Consider the following 21,628-nt stretch of genomic DNA (forward strand, 5'->3'; position numbering starts at 1 on the left):
CTCTGTATTTCTATATTAAATCCTGGCTACATTGTATTCAGTCTGTATATTTCATTTGCATATGTTTATATGTCAGCTGCTTGCCTCTTATAAAGTAGCATACTGCTTCCAAGTCACTTCCCTTTACTGACTTTTACCCTGTATATTGCAACGCAATGGCCCTACAAAATATAAATTGTTTATGAATTCAGTTATGCAATTCAGTTTATTATATTAGATGTAGGTTCTGTTATAAATGCCCACAGGTTTGTGATTGTTTTCCAGGACAGGAGAAATCATAGTTGTTCCACACTGACTATACAACACTTCAATGATGAAGTACAGTTTAAGAGTGCATTATATCATTTTATTGTCATTGGCAAGTTTTGATTTTTTTAATACGCAAACACATCCATGAAATTAAAAACAAAACAGTAAAAGCTCAGATACAACTATAGAATGATTTATTAAAATAAAAGTATAAGAAACATGGTGGTGCGTTTGCCTCACCAAACATAGAAGGCATTTCACAAGTTTCAGTTTGGGTCAGTATTTTAACTTGCAGCTTACTGATTAGGCCTGTTTTTTATTATCTTTGCAGAAAATGTCAAATTAGGAACAATCACTGCAAATGCACATGATGTTACCTATCTTCAAATGGCACTATATGGTTTAACTCAATGAACACAAACTAAAGATATGTTAATCAAATCAGTAAAACAGTTCACTTGATTTTTGAAGAACATAGGATAAGCAGTCATTGTTTCACGGAAGATAAGCAATTGAAAGTGTCTTAATTTTTAAAAATTTAGAACTGTTTAATGACTTTGCCTTTAAGATTTTACCTTTGCTAAGCAGGTAAATAATTTTCAGAAATTTATTTAAAAAATAATCAGCTGAATAACTAGATTTATTAGGTCTAATATTAATAGTGTTAATTCCACTATTTACTAGAATTGTAGGACCTAAGTTGTAGTATGAATGTCCTGCATGGTTCCCCGTGATGAAATTGTTCAAGCAAAGTGCTTTAGAAATTACAAAGTAGGATCACTAAGAAAATAATGAATATCAACTCTTTATAACATTGTGAAAGACTGAGCACTTCACATTTCATGTTAAGATTAGTAGTGACCTATTTTTTTGCAAGGCTTGTAATGACACCTTCATGTTTGAATATAATATCTAGAGTTTAGATATTCCAAGTTTCATGGAAATCGCAGACTTTCTGTGACATAGTAGTAGACTCTTGGAATAAACTAAGACTAATGATACAATCATGGCATTTAAGACTAGATGATGTATTTTTTGAGGAAAACAAATTTAATGTTTGATCTGTCAGGCTGTTTGGGGCTCATGGCAAATGTTGCTGATGATAAAACGTATTTTAGACATATTTCTTTACCCAAAAAGCCCATTAGGCACCAATGCCTCTGTGCAGACAGTATCTGGTAGAAATTGTTTAACAGTCACACATTATGTAAGTGAAAACTGAATGACACCAGCTCAGGAACATGGAATAAAATGCATTAGCATCTTTTAAATTAGCAATTTGAGTTATGCACACAGATTTTCCAGAAAAAAAATCACTTAATTCATAGGACTTGCTTACTTTGCAATTTTAGTGATATGCACTATATTAAAAGATCTGATGGGAAAAGGTCCTTCTTTATAAAATTTAGCACTGATGGCAGAGGTATTAAGCTCACTTAGCAGGAGATAACAAAAAAATGCCTGTAAGGGCTTTAACCATGTTATCAGAGTACTTTTAAACTATGAGTTGCTGGATTAAAGAAATCTTATATAACTTGTCTCTTTACAGTTTAACTTGAATCCTCCCGTTATTTATCTCACCGGTCTGCCAAACCAGAAATGCTCAAAAGCAATGGCTTGGCTTCAGGGTACCTTTGGGGAAAAAAATTAAAATATAATAATAATAATAATAATAATAATAATAATAATAACTTGAGTCTGTAAGATTTTTATTTATTTGTTTATTAGTTTTTCTATGTACTTCTTCCACCTCTGCCTTAAAGCTCACAGATCCTCCATTTGTTGGACTCAAACCCATTCATTCTGTAAGGTAAGGTTCTTCCTTCACACCAACTAAAGTGAGACCTCTCTAGAGAGGTTATAATTCAGCCAGACATCAGAGTGTTTGGTATTCTCAATGGGGCTGATTTTTTTAATGAATGACCCTATCCTAACCTCTTGCTTTGGGTGATGATTTGAGTACCTACATACCTACATCACCATAGAGACAGTCTGTACAGTTTGTATAACGCACATCATCTTTGTGGGGTACTTATTTTTCAGGTAGCTTACATGGACCGCTGCTCATACAGCTACTCAAGTTCAAGTAAGGTAAATATTATGGCTAGAGGAAGCAAGTGGGTATGAGTTTGAGTTTGGTAAGGGGTAAATAGAGAGAGTTAGGGGAAGGGTTAGGGCAAGGGTTGGGATTACATTTAAGAAAATATTTACAGTTTTTGGTTTAGGGATTGGGTTTCATTTTAGAGTTAAGGAGCTACTGTGAGTTTTAGGTTTAGAGATTGGAGTTTCAGATTAATGTTGGGAGCAGGTGTGAGTTTTAGGCTTAGGTTTGGGGAGTGAGGTTTAGGACTAGGGTTAGGGAGTAGGTGGGTGTGCATGTAAGTGTAGAATGTTCAAGCTGCTAAGAAGTTGAAAACTTGCTGCTTCAAGGAAGTAGCAGGGAACAGCTGGACCTCAAACTAGTAGTCTGTCAACACCTGTAGTGAACCCATATTTATCATATTGCAATGCATTTTGTTATTGATTATATTCGTATGTGTAATATGCAGTTTATTTTGGTTTGTTGCTGGGAATTAGTGTGAATGATGCATTTCTGCTGTGCATGGGTGGTGGTTTTATGGTTTACTCACAAGGTGGGTATTATTTATGTCCATGTGCGTATCTTATATTGATACCTTTGTTTCCAGTGTCTTTACTTTTTTGTGGGATGTTTTGATTTTTCCCTAAATACTTCTGCATACTACGATCTGTATAGAGAGATACAGAATATTATTTCTGTCATATATTTTTGCTGTATTTTTTAGCTTTTTATATTATAGGGTATAATTGATATGTGTTAATATTTCCAGTTTTGCATTTATTGTGCTAAGAATTATGGACTTTATATATGCTGCTTGAGCTTTCTCTTGGGGTTTGGTTTTGTTTATATCTCTTAATGGGTGAGTATTTTATGGTCATGGCATGTGTGATTATTTACAATGCTATAATTATATTACTATAGATGTAATTAAAATTGTTTAAAAATATATATTCTGTCTGACAATGATATTATACTGCTACTGCTATGCTTTATATTTGATCTAACTACTAATTTCATGTGTCATCAGGCTCAGTTTAAAAATGATCGGATAGGTTCAGTGCTTAACTTGCTCAACAAATCGAAACAGAAAAATAAATAAATGGAAAAATAAATACAAATTTAATTAATGTACTACTTCATGTTAAACAATACAATTATAAAACATTTCACAGCAAACAGAAAGAGCTATATCTATCTCAGCCTGCCCTTCTACGGTTCATGAGATACTTGTCCAATAGGTATCAATTAGTAAAATGACACTCCACCCTCTCACCACCAGTGTACCTAAAGGCTTTAGTTTTGATCTTCTCCTCTGTGACATTGTCATCAACATACTCCACATATCCACACAACAGGCCTCCCTAAAACAACACACTGATGTACCAACACTCATATGTATATCAGAAAACCTGTCACATCCCCCAAAAAAATACTCAGAAAGCTTTAACAGACACTAAAACATGGCTTTGTAACTCACAACTCATGCTCAACCCTCAAAAAAATTCTCACAAATCACTCTGTTATTAAAAAACAACATTTAAAATATTCTGTCTTAGTAATAAAAACATGAAGTCACTTATCATAGGAAAAGATTAGATGTGATAGTAGATGATAATCTTAAATTTGACCTGAATATGCAAAATTACATAAAAATCATCAAAAATTAGTGATGCTTTATAGAGCAACGCACTTTCTCACTAATACAATTAAAAACTCCACTTGCTGCTACTTACCTCCTTCCCTTACTACTTTATGACACTACCTTCCTTACTAACCTCCAGGCATCACAAAAAGCAAAACTTGAGCAATGCTATAATAAAGTTACTGAATATGCAGCACCCCCCCCTTTTGGAACCCACCACTGCAGAGCATTAAAAAGCCTAAATTAGTTAGAACTACCACATCAACTAATATGTAAACAGCTTCTTACTACCTAAAAAATATCCAGCATCCATCTGCTTATCAGGCACTAAATACAATTTTACATAACTATGCTCCCACTCAGGCATTATGATCCAATGAACAGAAACTTCTCTCTGTCCACAAATCTCTGTACTCATAATGTGTTGCTAAGGCCTGGAACTCCTTACCTAAATACATTCTGGCCAGTAACCTCAGTCCAGGTCTTGAAAACCATTCGGAAAGAATTTATATCCAAAATCAGTATCTTTTCTTTCTCAAACTCAGAATAAACTATATCCCTAAATATGAACAAGTACCTGTTTATACCTTACACCTCCTTAACTTCAATCAATTTCTCTCCCCCTGACTCTTTCAAAATATACCATAACCCTGTTTTTTCTCTCGCTTCACATGACAGTTCATGTTCTTATTATAATAACTTACCTTTAATTTCTCTAGACTGGCTAAAATTTCTCTAAAATATTACATTTTTGTCAAAAAAGTTATATCTGTTTTTGACTAATGTTTCACATAATTTTAGTTTGGTATCATTAGTTAAACTTTTATATTATTTTTGAAGCTTGTAAAATTTTTGTTTTTGAAATGTTTTAGTAATATTTTAGAGCTTTTCTCCCAAGGTTTCTGAGGAAAATGGGTACCTACCCAGTTAGACTTTCCTGGTAATTAAATGTCAATAAATAAATGGCTGTTGCTGTTTCATGATGATTTTATTATAGCAATGTTTATGGTTTCAGAGTTATTCTAAATAATTACAGCTTTTTAGCATTTTTTAATCTATATCACAAAATTGTATATGTTGCAGTGCAGTTGTTATATTTCAGGTTATGTCACAGTTTATGTATTTTTTTCCTGCTTTGTTATTGTGTATTTATCTCCTAAGTTGGTGGTCTTGATATAAAGTTGAGATTTTTAGCTTTAGGTCATGTGTCTTATTTTCAAAATATGTATTATTACTTTTTTTTTTCTTTCCTTCAGGGGTTTCTGTTCATAGCTGCTGATAGGTTTCATTTTGTAGTTTATTATTATGTCTTCCTCTGTTATCTACAGTATCTTTTTTAATTCACTCCACTATAGTGAGTTCCTTTGGGCTAGAATAGTGTGGTCAGAGGAGAAAGAATTTACACATATTCCTCCAAATATTATTACTAGACTTAACTATAGAAGATATACTGAAAAGAATTTGCAATAATTTCTACACAAGGATATGAATAGTTACACTAGTTTTCATATGGGAAGTTCCATTAGAAAACACGTTTCTCAGAATATAGATAAAGAAAGCATTTTTATCCACTATGCTGCCTTTGCTGAGAGTATGGTTAAAAGTTTTGCCAGTTGGTGCATTATTATTGTTACTGATGGTAGTTTTGAAAGGCTATCAATGAATACTCCTAAACTTTCCAATATGGGCTAGTATAACCTTATGGACAGGGTTGTCCATTCCAGCCTTTCTCCAGAATAAAGATGTTTTTCCTAACTTTATATTATTCAAAGGATGAATGTTTTTTAATAGTAAGGTTTGACTAGAAAACATTTAATTGGTGGTCACTTCTTAAAGCCAAATGAGTTAAGGGATTTTATACATGGGTTGTTGTATATGGTTTGTGTTATTCTTGCAGTTCATATTATTTGAGACCAGCAACTCAAAATGTTCAGATTTGTATGCAAGAGCACATTCCCATCTGAGATATTAAATGTTACTGTGAAAATCTGCAATGCAAACAATTTCAGTTTAGTTCATATTATTTTATTATTATTATTATTATTATTATTATTATTATTATTATTATTATTATTATTATTATTATTATTATTTACCTCTACTTTAATACTGACTTTTGTTTAAACTTGTCATTTTTTTCTGAAAACACGGACATGGCTGAAATTTATGAAAAATACATTGCAACCTAAAGGACTTAACAATGAACTAAGCATGAAATATTTGCTATAATGGTTCTTTAACAAGTCATTTATTGTAGACATTATTTCAAAATGTGCTTTATTGGTTATGTCCTTGTAACTGCTAGCATTTATAGTCTAATTTTTCAATTTTTCTTATAACCTTAAAGGCTGTCTAGCAGAAGCCCTAACGCAATATTAATTCAAATAAAAAATTTATATTTATTGCTCAAATTACTGTAGTATGTTTCATTCAGATTGCTTTTATTGTTAGTGTTTTTTTTGGGGGGTGATTAGTTTTGAAGAACGTTCTTAGGTCATACTGTGTGTGCCATATTCATTTGAACATATCATAACTCCTCAACATTTAGTATATATTATATTGTTTCTTTCCAACATGTGCCTTGTCTAGACTGTTCATCAACAAAGCTGTCTACACATGCTTGAGGTAAAACTGCTCAAGCATCAGTAGCATACAAAAAAAATAAGATAATTGGCATAATGCCGAATGCCGTTTCCCATAAGAAAATCATTTCTGGAGCTGTTTTAATGCCTACATTGATTCACTTTTTTTAGGAGGATTTCTCCATTCTTCAAGTTCATGCAAGCATGAAGTTGGTGTATATCAGTTTAAACTTAAAATTAATTTTTTTACCCTTCCATGTTTCTGGCATTTTTTGTTTTCATTCTTTCAGCTCATCAGCTTCTAGGAAGTTGGCATTTCATGGTAGAACACTAAATCCATCTTGTCTCATTGATAAATATATGTCTATGTTTTAAAAAATCTGTCACAAGTATTTGGAACATATGAGTGTTAGGGATGAGCCTAAGAATATGATGAAAATATTTTTACCTTGGGATTCTATCAGGACTATATTAACTGTCTTTACTTATATAGTAGAACATAAAATAATGGATAGCCATTAACTTTATTTACGTTAAGGAGTTATAAGTGACCCCTTTAAGACAGGAGGCTTTAATGGTGCCAGATGTATAATTAAAATAAAATAAAATAAAATGGCTAAAATGATAAGATTTATGAAGTTGTAGAAATGTTGATTTGATTATATGCCAGCAATTTAGATGTTTAGAGAGAAATATGCAGCTTCTTTACATGTCAGAATTGAAAAAGATGCTGACATAAGCTACTTAGGACAATTTTAGGAACCTAAGAATATAGGAACAATAATTAGTAACCAGTTATGATGGCCATAAGATGCCTAGCTCAATACAACTTTACGTATACACACTTAAAAGTTCATACCTCCCTTTTCAGACAATTAATAATCCTCACCTCCCAAATCAAGTAGGGCCATACATGACACTACTGGTGTTAATTTATGTCCTCCCATTCACTCATTAAAGACTTATTTTAAAGTTAATCAAAGCAGTACATTCCTTGACCTGTACCATTAAATTATTCCATAAGTTGGGAATTTGTTAAATTAGCAATCTATCTGTCCAGTGGGTCTTGTTCATCTACTGTAGATTTAGAAACCTGGTATGGATAAATGAAATCTTAATGTAAAGGGTAAGACATTTTGTATCTGAAGCAGTATATACAAATTGATTTGGTAAATAGTTTTGAATATGTGGACACCCACAGAAAACATACCCTTAGTATGTCATATTGTTTGCTGAACAATTTTGCAGTTCTGTGGAGTATTCATGTAAGAAAGTTTACATGAGTAAGACCAAACACATATTTAGTGATAGAAAGAATTCTGTGCATAGAGAATGCATATCTCTTACATGATTGTGTATGTCAAATATATAGATATTTACCCATAAGGCACCAGTAGTGGTAAGAGTTTATTATGCAATGGAGTTAAGTGGCAAACCTTGTGGGATGCTAATTGAAATTATTATTGTGTAACTATTTCTCCTTTTATTAGCTGCCCTCTTCTTGAACCAGAACCTTTGTTCTTCTCTAGCTCTCTCTTTCGCTCTGTAAAATACGCGTTTTAAAGTCTGTGGCCTTCAGTCCATGTGTTCCTTCAAATACAGTTAAAAAGATATACTTTTTACACTGGATTGAAACTGGGTTTAATTTTTTTCATCATTATAGAAAGGAAGAAAATGGATGTTACAATTACTTTAACTCAAGGGATACAGGGCCAGATTCATTAAAGGTTTACACTAAATGTACACCATTCTGAGGGAGTAGATAGCACAAGCAATTAATACTGATTTTCTTGCAACCTTAAATATCAAGGGGGATTCATAAAGGTAACCACAATGTGTAGACTACATCTACACATAGCCTAAAATTTACAAGTGAATAGATAGCACAAAAAAATGTGGTAGGGATGTTCTTGAATACAGGCCATGTACACTTAAGTGTACATTTGGTGTATGCATTTATGAATCTGGCATACAGTCTCATGTAAAGTAGTGGTCCCTGTTATTTTACTATTTCAAAAAAGCAACTTTATTACACAATGGCCATCCTTCCCATAGTTACAAACCCCAGTTATACTACTTCTGCCCCTTTCATAGTATCATCATAAAAACAGATCATCTTACTCAAAAAAAAATCTTATGACTTCTGCTGAAGCCTAAGTTAGGAGATATTCTAAATTCAGAAACAAGTATATGGATGGGTTTCCTATTTTACATCATGCGTCTTGGCAATTAGACTTACTCAAACTCCACTGCTAGACCCTATGTCTATAATCACATGGAAGTGCTTGAAAGTTAACATGGCAGTCAAGGTGAGTATTCAAGTCTGGAGCTACTTAACAGGTGTAAAATGTGTGCCCAAGCTCTTAATGCCACAGTTTCTCTCTGAGCTATGATCTAACATAAATCTAATAAGTCATGCTATCTACCAACTAATCTCCTTGAAGTTACAGAGCCTCAGACATTATGGTATACCCTTTCTTAAAAATTTAGGCCATCATAGATATACACAACTATCAATCAGTTGTCTGCATTTTGATCCAATTGCTGCAGAACTGTAGGCCTCTTAGTTCTACAATGACCATCTTCCCCTTTAAGTGAGTCCATTCTTGTGTACAGTAGGGAAATAGGGAGCAAAAGTGGGTGGGCAACCAGTATCCGCTCAGCGGAAACCACCATAATCAGGATAGGAAAAGGAAGTGGAGACAGATGTCTAGGAGGCAAACAGGAGGTAGAAGTTAACAGCAGCATGCGTACTGTTATGTACTTCAGAGCTTTTCTCCAAGGCCATTCTACTTTTGTGCTGACTCCGTTTGGTAGACTGGGTCAGGTAATATGCCAGCCCCAGCCCCTAGGTTGTCCATGGCCCCTCATCTTTTTCACATCCCTAGTCCACCAACCATTACACGCTCAGCCTCCACCAGGGCTTGAAGAACAATCCATGCATGCCAGCATGCACCCTCCTACAGAGTATGCACATCCCAGCAGCCCTTTCAGTTGACAAGCTTCTTACAAAACTCATATCACCTCAGCCATAGTCAGTGCTTCATACCTCTCTCCTACTGTGCTGGTTGTACCCTTTCTTAATTAAAGTAAATTACCTACTAACACTGGACTGTGCCATCTTTAAAAGATGAATAGGGTTGAATTTAATAAGCATGTTTTTGTTTATTGTTCAAGGACCAATTAAAACATTTCTGGAATAAACTAGTAAGTCTTGTTTTTTAGCAAGAAATATCCTTATATCAACAAGGGAGATACTGTTTCTCAGCAGCACTTGAGTTCTGACTGTCCATGCCAACCAAAAAGATTAATAGTATAAAAAAATCCCTAATAAAATTTTAGTTCTGAAATTGCAAAAAAGTAATATTTTAAAAACTATATATTTTTTGCAAGATTATGCCTTTCTCTACCCCATATAAGGGCTCTGTAACATACCCTCAGCAACAAATATGCTAAATTTAAAATGTTTATATTTCAGTGAAGCAGCAATTTCCTTCTCATTCGTTTTTTATTTTGGGACTCACAATTTTGGTCCTTAAAATTATAATTAGAAGCTTATATGCCTGACATTTTGCAATGTTTATATTACAGTTTGGCCTTGTCTTTCAAAACTACATTTAAGACTATTATATAGATATTAAGCTGAACTCAGAACATTTCTAGCATCTCAGCCCACCTGCAGGTTTTGCACTCACATGTACCTCATTGATCCCCAGTATTCACTGCCGTACCGCACCTGAACCAACTGACCAGCCTCACTCCCTTGCCTTTTTTTCAGATACATTTTTCCTTATTTTCATTTGTTGTCTTTTCTGTTTTAGTTCTTTATATTTTAACTGTTTTAAACATATGCTATACTGATTTCTCATCTACTCTTGCTTCTACCTGTCTAGCTACTGCTTCTAGCAACTTTCTGAGTACAAAAGCATTGCCCATCTGTCTTGTCTGTGTTTGTTCTTTCAATACACCATGTAATTTCCTCTACCCTGCTACTGAGTTACCATGTGATACAGTAACAGTACTAATTATCTGATGTGTACTTGCCAGTTCTTTGTATTTTGAAAGGATGACACATAATTAATTTGAATATATTGTAACAGTCCATCACAGAACTTTTTTTTTAAATCTCCTATGTCACATCAAGTATTTTTTTTCTGGGCTCTTGACTCTTAAGCTAACTCTAAATTTAGGGGTGGGATGCAGAAACAGGACTTGGTGGCTCTTTAGTTTATGAATATCAGCCTGATTACTGGACACCAGGCTGGGGCACCAGCACTAGATGAGCCAGCTACATCTGTGACAGTGACACTGCAAGAGAAGACTAACAATTTGGTGTACATTAACCTGCAGTTCTTAACTTGTTTACCCACCCCCATGTCCACACCTAACACCATTAAGCAGCAGAGCTTTTAAAGATACTGCTCTAGATTTGAGGTTTGTGGATTAAAAACTGTTTTCCAGTGCTCCATATAAGGAAAAGTATTAATTTTATTATTCCAGTGATTCATAGCTAATCTGATAGTAGAAGCTGTGCTTACTACCTTTGTCACCACTTTCTAATCTGAAGAATTTTTCAATACTCCACATGAAAGGCTGCTATTTTGTTGCGATTTTATCTATAATTATATTTTAAGCATCATATTTAGTAGTTTTGAGTCTCTTTTGATTAATAATAAATCTGTGTACATTCTCACCAAAGGTGCACTCAAGTTCCCAATGTGCTACAGCCATGTCAGCAAAGAGGATCACATGCACCATTTGTAGTCTACTGGCAAAAGATATGAAATATGGGTTATAAAAAAATATATATATTCATTCTGATGGACTTAAGGATTTTAGATTTTGGATTTTTTCCAGCTTTAATACTATTCTTATATCGTTAAATTACATTGTAAAACCTTATGTTATTCAAATAAACCCGGAGATTAAATACTGACCTGTTAAGAAAATAAAATCTTTGAGTACATTTATGACAAGTATTTCTGAGTAGTGATTTATAAACAATTCTGTATCTTGATGATCAGCAGTTTTTGTAGATCTATATATATAGATATATTATATTAGACAAATTTTTCATTAGATATAAATCTAAGACATAACTTGGACCAATATCACTTGTTTTTAAAAGTTCACATCCTATTCTGTCCCTGTTTTAATAATTGCAAGAAAAAAAGCCAAGCTATCGTCTTCACTGTTTAATACCTTAAACCTTCTGTAGTGGAAGCTCATGGGATATATGCAAATGACCCTATAAGGACATACCATGTTTCAAGCTCCATAGCATCTGAATTCCCAAGACTTTTTACCTTTTTAGTCATTATGGGTACATTCAGGCCAATAAAATCAATTATTTGTTTTCAATTTGTGGTCAGTTTGTTGCGGATTTCTCAACAAAGTGTACACTGTAAATGCTGGGCATATATTTCAAAATACTCAGAATGTATTTTTTATACTTCCCATAGTACCAAAAGACAATTTTATCAATTTTGTTTTAATATTTAATTTACTTGGGTAGGCCTTTTACAAATGGAATTTGTTTGCTTAATGGTAAAGGATTTATTATGTCACTCTTCCTATCTTTATAACAAATGTATTTATTTTATTTATTAAGCATTTGTTTACTGAGAAAGTCCCACTGGACACAGGTCCTTTTTCAGCAGAGGCTTCAGGAGAAAAACTCCATGAGTAACAGTGAATTTTAATGCACACATTACAATAATCACTAAAGTATGAAGTAAACAAAATGTAGTACACATAAGAAAATACAAATTTGTTACACCATGACAACAAAATCTAGACTTTGAACATAGCTAGTACTATTTGTAAAGTATAACTTATATCAAGATATAAGGTTAAGACAGGCTGATAGGAATAAAAGATTAAACACAGGGGAATAATTTGGATATGGTTGGGGTATACTGTGATGTATTGATGGTTTAAAGTTTTTAGTGAATGAGACTGAGAGAACAGATTTAGGAAGGGAGTTCCACATACGAGATATATAGTTGGAAAATAAAGATTCTCCTGTAGTGTTGTTGGCCTTGGAGACTGTGAGTAAGTTCATATTGTTAAAGCAAAGTGGTCTGTTGGAACTGTAAGGAAGGATGAGATTTTGTAGTGCGGGGGTTCTGGTTGGTTGTGTTGCAATTTTGTGTGTTAGAGAGAGTTGGTTGTAAAGAATAATGTTGAGAAGCTCAAGCCAGTCTAGTATCCTTAAAGCTGTACAATGATGTGTTCTATATGGGCAGTCAGATGCAAACTTAGCAGTTTTATTATAACATGCTTCTAGCTTAGATAAGTCAGTTTTCCTTGGATTAGTTAAAATTGGAGAAGCATATAGTAGACTGGAGAGCAAATGGGTTTGTGCTAATGTAATTTTGGCCATTGTGGTAAGGAACCTTTTGTGCCTACATAGACTTCCAAGTATCTTATGGACTTTTTTATAATTAGGGAGACATGCAAGTCAAATTTTAGGGTATTGTCTATTTCCACTCCAAGAATCTTTGTATGGGTTGTCAGGGAGATCACAGTATTGGCTAGTATGTTAAATGGTGGGCATGAGATAGATGTCTTGTTAGGTTGAAAGAGTAATAATTTCATTTTGTTTGGGTTCAGGATTAGATGGGCATGGGCATCTAATGGTGAAATGTTTTACATTTCTTAATATTTGTCAGAATATATTCTTCAGAACAGGGATTTTAATACCATAGTAATTAAAAGAAGTTACTGGATTCCCTCAAGGAGAAAGGCATGCACCACCCCTCTACGAAAATCTTGTCCGTGTTCTCTTTTCCATCTAGGAGATTGAAATAGTCAGTGGTATCATGACATTTCTGGGGAAAAAAGTCAATTCCTTAAAAAATTGTTTTAGAATCTTAATTTTCCATTTTTGTGATAATAGTGTATAATTTGCATTTTCAAAAAAATGATCATTGAGTTAAGCATTTCTGAATTCATAATACAGGTATGGAAAGAGTTTTGTGATACCACATGCATAAATGACTGCTGATAATAAAATCTGCAGATTAATTCTATTATCAGATCCCTAGATACACCATTGCAATTTACTAAAACATTCCAAATGTTTCTCAGTGTCTCATGGGGCTACTATTCTACTAGCTACTCTAATTTGTCTAATTTATAAGGTGCTAAAATGACAGTCATTGCCACCTTAAAGAGTGAATGCACCTTTACAAGACAACCCTTATGTACACAAAAGTACAGAACTATTTCTCTCTAGTACTCCCTACATTTAAACTGGGACCTTTCACCTCAAAACACCAGTCTACAGATGTCAAAAAAACTAGAAACCATTAAAAACTTCAAAGGTGGACAAACTTTCCTTCACTGAATCAACCCGCAACTGCTAACATGACCACTGTTAGTTAATTTACCATCCCATATAATGAATAACAGAATACATGTAAAAGACTCTTCTCAGCCTCTTAATGTGGCATCTTATACACATATATTTCACTTGCATGTAGGGGCTTGCGTATTAAATGCATAATTGCACTGTATCTTATGCATATATTTGCTTGCATTTTGTATACATTTTTTCTTTTCTCAATGCACTTTTACTGTGTCTTTTAATCTTTATCTACACTCAGTCTTACCATCATGTTCTGAATCTTGCCATGTACTTATTTTGTATATAATTTTGTTGAGTGAAGTACTGTGACATATTTTCTGCTTCTTCAGCTCATGTAGCAGCTGAAGTGTCAATAGACAAATCCACTTAACAAGTGAACAAATAGTAAATAAAAATAAATAAATAGGTAATCTTGTGAGCTAGGTGCAGCTGCTTTCTTATCTCCATTGAATGCATTTTCAGCTAAGAGAAGTTTGGATCTGTGATATTAAAAACGGTTTTATTTATTTATTTATTTATTTTTTGCTGTCAGTCTGTACAGGAATATGTTCATCTATGAACATAGGTAACGGTTAAAACAAGAATATCATAAACACAGTGCATTTGTTCTTGCCATTTAGAACTGCTTGATGTTATTTATTTGTCATTCTGTCTTAAAAGATAGCTATCGCTGTAGTAAAATGTGAAAGGGGCATTGGCCATCCTTGCCTCACTCTATTCTTTTGGGAATATCTTTGTGGCTACTTTTCACTTCTATAAGGAAGTACCTTCAAATTATGCAGCAATCACTTTTTGTAGCAAGTATTAAGTGGCTAGGAATTGTTCACTAATGTTTCTGTCCAGAATGTGTATTAATCATGTTGTTTTTTTGCATCTATCATCAACAAGGTTGAGAATGTGATGTTGAATTGCTTATCATGTCTATTTATTATAGGTATATGGAAAATGTGATTGATTTGGGTAAACTGCCTCTCTGCTATAGATCCACAATGGAAGGAAGATATTGTCTGTGTGATTCCTTTTACAAGACAAATCATCACAGTAGTTTAATTTGAGATAAGAAGAAAATTTGGTTTATAGTTTGTTAGTTGTACTTTTCTATCCTGGACTTTACTAGACATTCACGTATTGGTGAAGTCAACTCTGAAAATGTGTAGTACTGAAGCATTTTTTAGAATTATAGAAGCTGGTTGTTTTTTGAAGGCACTACAACACACTGACTTATAGCCGGTCCTGGAATTCTTTTTTTCCTAAGTGTTTTATGTCTCATTTGTCTGATGGCAAGAAAGCTTATTCCCATTGGACACCAACCCATTCATTTGAGAGCTAACCAGATGGCATATCATTCAGACAGCCACAGAGGTAGCCTGTCACTCTGCATGAACTCCTTTCATCAGTCCCTTCATAGACTTGTCATCTTCTCCAGTCAGATTGTGTTTTAAGGTACTTAAATACTCAGAAAAGCTCATGTGGCAGATAAAGACCTTTTTAGCCCCACTGATATCATGTTCAAGCTGCTGGTTTTTACAGCTCTGGTTATAAAATAATTTTAGCACATCTCTCATTCTTAGATGAGGATGGCCAAAAATCTTCTACATGTTTTCTCTTAATCAGTAAGATTCTTTTGGTCGACTGCATTTTGTTTTTCTTAAATGCCTTTTGCCAGAAACAGATCATTTTTAGGGGCAAATGGCAATGCTTCATGTTGTGAAAGTTTCAGTTACACATCTTACACTTCCCAGATGAAAATAAAAATATATTGAAGAATTGCACTTCACTTTCTCCCAGAATTCCTACTTACATTGTTTTGAACATGTGTGTGTGTGTGTGTGTGTGTGTGTGTGTGTGTGTGTGTGTGTGTGTGTGTATAGACACACACACACACACACACACACACACACACATATATAAGACATTTACTATTGAAAACTCTCCATACCTCCATATGAATGCAGTATCAATACAAATCATTGTATTTATGGTAAATGTAAACGATCTGTGTTGTACTACTTTTCATGACAGTATTTGCATTTTGCTTTTTATACTATTGCACATTTCCTGTTGTAGTTTCCTGATGTTAGCAATGCAATAGGTAAAGAAATTCAGTGCAATCTTTATTAACCACTAGAGATGTTTTGGAAATCTGATTGTTGACATAAATTGTTTTAGTTAGTTTCAGTTATTTCAGTATCAATATTTATTTTCATGCAAACTCAACTCACATATTGTCCACAGGAACTTTATGTACATTGGAAAATCCAAGCACATACATAGCTTCTTAAAAAGTCTGCATTGAGTTACGCAATTCAAAAAATATGCCTTTATTAACAAAAAAGGGGTGACCTTATTTTGGAAACAGTGTTAGGTATCATGACTGTACTTTATGAATTTTAAAATATGGCATATCCTTAGGGGAAATGTGCATTTTTAGCAAAAGGCATCAGAAATTCTGAAAAAGATAGAGGGTTATATGGTTACTATCTTGATAAGCACTATATGTGGAGTATTTCACCCTTATTTTTTATTTCTTGATATGGAGACATTTCAGCAAATTAACATTTGCTGCTGTAGGTATGAGGTAAAAAGAGTTATTAGTAGCATTTTGTGCATGCTCATACATGATTGTCATTTTAAAACTAGCTTTTTACCTTCGAGCTATGGTGGTAAAGACCTTCGAGAAAATTACTGTCGAAACCCAAAAGGAGAAGAAGGTGGACCTTGGTGTTTTACGACAAAGCCAGAAGTGAGATATGAGAGCTGTGACATTCCTCAGTGTGCAGATGGTAGGTTCGTTTTAAAGATTTTCATAAATTTGTTGTATTTTATTAACTTGATAAATACGCTTTTGATTATTTTTGTTGCATGCCTATTTACTCACGAAGTGAGGAATGAATATATCTATTTGCTCCAACTTCTGAATTTCACTAGAATAAGAAAGATTATATTATAAATGTAAATAACATTGCAGCATTGGTCAAGAATTTACACTCATGCCTGAAAGATCTAAACAGTTTTACTTTCATTTTTTTTTTTTTTTTTTAAATTAAACACCAAACAGCTCTGTCATATGTTCAGCCAGGACTTAAATGCAAGCAGAGTAAGATTATAATGTATGTATGTTAAAATTAGTACAAATGTGTCTAGCATATTGCAGAAAATTTGTAAATTGATTTGGTATTTAAGATTTACATGAGCTGCCTCTGGAATAAGGAGCTTCTTCATCCAGTGTGTTCCCTTAATAGTTCCAAGTATGTTTAATTGTGTGTACCTAAAGATCTATATGGCTAGGCATCTTATGGTCACTGTGATTGTTTGTCTAACATTGTTCCTGTATTCCCGTCTATGGTCCTGTGTTGCAAATATAGGTTTCACCACTTACAATTTCAGCCAGTCATGGCCTATGGCCAGCATCCAAATTTCTTTCATTTCTAGCACAAAAAGGATGGAAAGAAAATGAAACAAAGCAGGCCTTTATGTGAGGTCACAACATAACCCACAGCAGTTCTTCTGAAAAAATCTGAGTATATAGTATTAAAAGTTGAAACCTTAACAATTTTAGAATTTTGAACTGCTGTTTTTTGTGGTTTCCTGTTTCTGTTTACTATTTTCCTTATTGTTTACAAATGTGTCATAGTAATGGTGATGGTACACATATTTCTTTATCCTATCTCTTAACCATTTTTCCTCAGTGGTTGAAATGGCCATACAGTGAAGGCATGAATATCACATAAACCATCAAGCTTACTGTCATTGTACTTTTGCAGTTACCTTTGACTGTCCTGGTTGTCATAGTGGCTGCTATTGTGTTCCTCAAACTCATTTTATATGGGTCTCAGCCTTATTGCCTCCATCCAGGGATTGATAGTTGCAGAGTAAAACAATAATCATCTCTTCTCAGGCCAGTTGTAAATCTATGCAGACTCCAGATTAAGTCTCAGAAACTGGATCTACGGTGCCAAGCATAGCCTGGCTATCTGAATAAAAACTGGGAGTATGCATTAAATTTAATGGCTGGAGTAATGGAATGCAGCATTACAAACTGATTAGTTCTGTTAAGCGTAATATATAATATACCTCACATCATGAAAATATTTGCCATATGTGGAGCACAAATCTAAACACAGTCATTTAGCTTATTTTAAACAAGAAATAAAAATATGACATTACTCCAACTATTAGTCTAGGTAAATGTATAATTAGTCTATTTCCCAGTGCTTGTCCCTTTCTAAATTACCTAATTTAAGTATTATAATACCCATCTTTCTTTCTCTTTCTCTCTCTCTTGATATATATATATATATATATATATATATATATATATATATATATATATATATCTAGATTTATAAGCAACAACAGGCCAGAATGCCTTTTGCAATTTAATTATCTCTGATCGCATTTAGTTTTACACTGAAACAGTCAGCAGATGCAAAATGAATTGGTCTTTTAGGAATGCAAGTGACCAGATGAAGACAGAAAGAAAACTTGTAAAGAGAATTACCTAACACAAAACCGACTGAGCAAATTAAATTTTACTGCCAGCAAGTATTTAACATGCCTTAAGAAACCACTGTTAAACTTTTAATATGCTTTGAAAAAATAATATGTCTCTTGACTGCTGAGATAGAAAAAATTACAGTGCTTGGAAATGAAAACTTATACTCATTCTGTCAAGCTGTCATTTACTCAAGGGCTGCAAGCAATATATTGCCATAAACAAGTACAAATTAATGACTTAACCGTCATTGTATTACACACAGAACTGCATGAGTGGAAAAGGTTGTGAATTTTAACAAAGGGCTGAGAAACAGATTTATGCAGAGCTAGATCATGGCCAAATTGGGACATAAGCAGGGTAATGGATAAGCCCTCCCACCTTTCCAGCAGCCATTCCTGTGTCCCATTATGTCTCTCTCTCTCTCTCTCTCTCCCACAGTTACCATAAACATTGTTCAAAACTGTCAGCGTGTATTACATTTTCTTCTTTACTTTTGAAATAAAGACACAGAAGTGGATTTCATTTAAAACTTTTAACTTATTTATCCTTTCTTGACCAGGTTAGTCCCACTATACTAGTAGTCTCTTTTCAGGGGAGAGCCATGGTGCTATTTATACTACTATGGGAAATTTGGCCAGGGCATTGCGGAACTTCCCCTACCATTACAAAATGTGTGGTGCATGCAGCCAATGAGTGTGAACATCTGTTCCATTTCTGCAGTAGCGGCTGGGAGAATGGCATGCAAAACATGATGATGAAGGAGTGTGGAGTAGAGGCAAATTCTGATGTTTTTGGAAGCTGAGATGCAAGGTTTTGATGTGGATAAGCAACAGGGAGATCAGATAGAAGACACATAAGATATTTTTTCAAAAGAATTTGTTTGAAGATTCGAGGGGTAAGGAACAATTGAAGGAAGATGTTATTATTACAGCCCTCCAGTTAGGAGGGTTGCAGGATGATATATTAGAAGAACTTGCAAATCAGCGTGAGCCAGAGATAGGGAAGGATATGTCATCGGGAGATATGATAGAGGGGATTAATATGGAAAATGGAAAAAAACTGAAGAAAAGGTTACTCACAGAACTGGCTGGTGAACAGAAGGAAGAAAGAAGGGAAAAGAAAACAAAAAAAAACAGAAAGAAATAAGTATTTAGTAATAATTCAGAGTAAAGAAGAATTAGAAATGGACAGGTATGAAATATGGGATAAGATTGTTGTGCTTTTAGGTATCAAGGCACAAGAGTCAAGAGCTTTTATTTTGATTAAAAAAGAGATTTATTGTGACTTTTTTTGAGACTGCTGAAATATTTGAAGTTTTTTTGGGGAGAATATGAAAAAAGGAAAGAAACATATCCCAGGAATAAATATATTATAAAAACTTTTCTATGAGACACAAAAGACAGTTAATATTCAATTTTAGACAGAGACTGAAAAGACACTGTTAAAATAATTATGAAATCTATTTTTCAAAGATATGAAGGACATTTCTAAAGTGCTTTATAATAGAGGACTTTGGATGGGGTTGTGGGCCTATAATGTAATTTTGAAAATGGAAAATGGAAAAATTGCACATATTCCTCGTATGATTAATGTTGCTGGTCAGAGAGCTGTTTTTAAGTATTAGGAATAACCAAAAACCTGTTTTTTTTTCCTGTGGGAGGGCGGTATATTTTGTAAGTAACTATGATAAGAAGAAATGTTATTTATATGGAGAAATTGGTAATGATCCTAGAAAATGTGAAAATAAATGTTATAAATGCAAACAAACAGTACATTTATATACGAATCGTGAGACAGAGAAAAGTTTAGAATAAAATATAGAAAGCTAAAATAGAGTAGAACTACATAGTACAGATCAATTGCAACAAAATGAACAACACAAACATAAAAGTGAGAATAATGTCACTGATCAAGAAGAAAATATGATTAATATACAAAAATGGAAAAGAAAAAGTGGATCAGACATCAGTGATGAAGAAGATATCGATTGGAAAATGGTTAAAAAGAAAAGTTGGAAAAAGAGTTAAAGACAGGAAATTAAAATTTCAGGATATAAGTGTGTAAGTAAAAATAAATGAAATTGATAAATACATTATTGTAAGTTAAAGAGAAGGGAAGCAAATCTTGGAATTTTATCAATCAATGTTAATAGTATAAAGACCATTTTAAGAATGATTGGGATGTTAGAATTGCGTAATATGTGTGAAGTAGATTTAATAGTGTTAGAATATGTTAATGGTTTAAATAAAGAAGAAACTTTATGGTTAGGAGGTATAGTCTTTAATTTGAGTAGAAAAATATGTTTAGGGATTGCTATATTACATAGGACAGGAGTAAAAATGCTGGATTATACTTTATTTAAGTTAGGAAGACTAACAGTAGTAGCCTTTAGGAAGGAATGTAAGATTTATAACAATATATGCTGATATGTATGTAAAGAAAGAGGGAAACTATTTCAAGAAATAATGAACTATGTTATAATAAATGTGGATATAAAAATAACAGGAGACTTTAATTGCAACATAAGATAAAAAGCAAAAAAAAATCAGATAAGAAAATGACCGAATAAATAATAAAATGTAGGAATTTGAAGATATGGAAATTGAATGAAAGTACACATAGAAGAGGAAAACTGAAAACAGAAGTAGATTATTTTTGATATCTAAAACTATAAGAATAGTGATGCAGAAGAAACAGGCTTTGTGGCTCATTTGGCTGTATGGATAAAAGTAGAAGAGAATAATGAACATGTAAAATTGGGAAAGGAATAAAGAGAAGTAATGAAAAGGAGTGGAATGAGAAGGGTTGAAAAGTCATATAGTAATGTTATGTAAAGATCATTTGACTTTGAGAGCTTTTTATAATAATTGGTGTGAATGGTGGATAATATTTAAAAGAAATATAAAATAATGTATTTAATTTATGACAATAGATAAAGACAAAAATATGACAAGGAGTATAGGAAAACACAAAAATCATTTTATGCAATCTGTATAGAAATGAAAGGGAATAGTTTAGAAAAAAGTTATCAAGAAAGAGAATATTTTAGAAAAGAAGAAGAAATTTATCAAAACAATCAAGAAAAATAAGGATCTATTATATAAACAAAAAAAAATTACAGGGAAAAAGTAAGATGTTTCAGTATATTTGAGAAAAAAGCAAATAATGGCAGTGGTATAATGAGAAAAATGAAAAATGAAGATTG

At 33.2% G+C, this 21,628-nt stretch overlaps 1 protein-coding gene across 2 annotated transcripts in view; it reads left to right on the forward strand.

Moving 5' to 3' along the window:
* Positions 1 to 21,628, forward strand: part of HGF (hepatocyte growth factor) — a 1,211,563-nt gene that overhangs the window by 529,568 nt on the left and 660,367 nt on the right. Inside the window, exon 5 of one of the 2 annotated variants that reach the window (XM_044088269.1) lies at positions 16,581 to 16,708. In XM_044088269.1, coding sequence (XP_043944204.1) covers positions 16,581 to 16,708 — 128 coding nt within the window. Of the gene's footprint in view, positions 1 to 16,565; positions 16,709 to 21,628 lie in introns of both variants that reach the window. The other variant, XM_044088268.1, reaches the window with a different exon arrangement.

This window comes from Protopterus annectens, chromosome 11.part0 (genome assembly GCF_019279795.1).
Source record: "Protopterus annectens isolate FY-2018-M chromosome 11.part0, PAN1.0, whole genome shotgun sequence".
NCBI classification, from domain to species: domain Eukaryota; kingdom Metazoa; phylum Chordata; order Ceratodontiformes; family Protopteridae; genus Protopterus; species Protopterus annectens.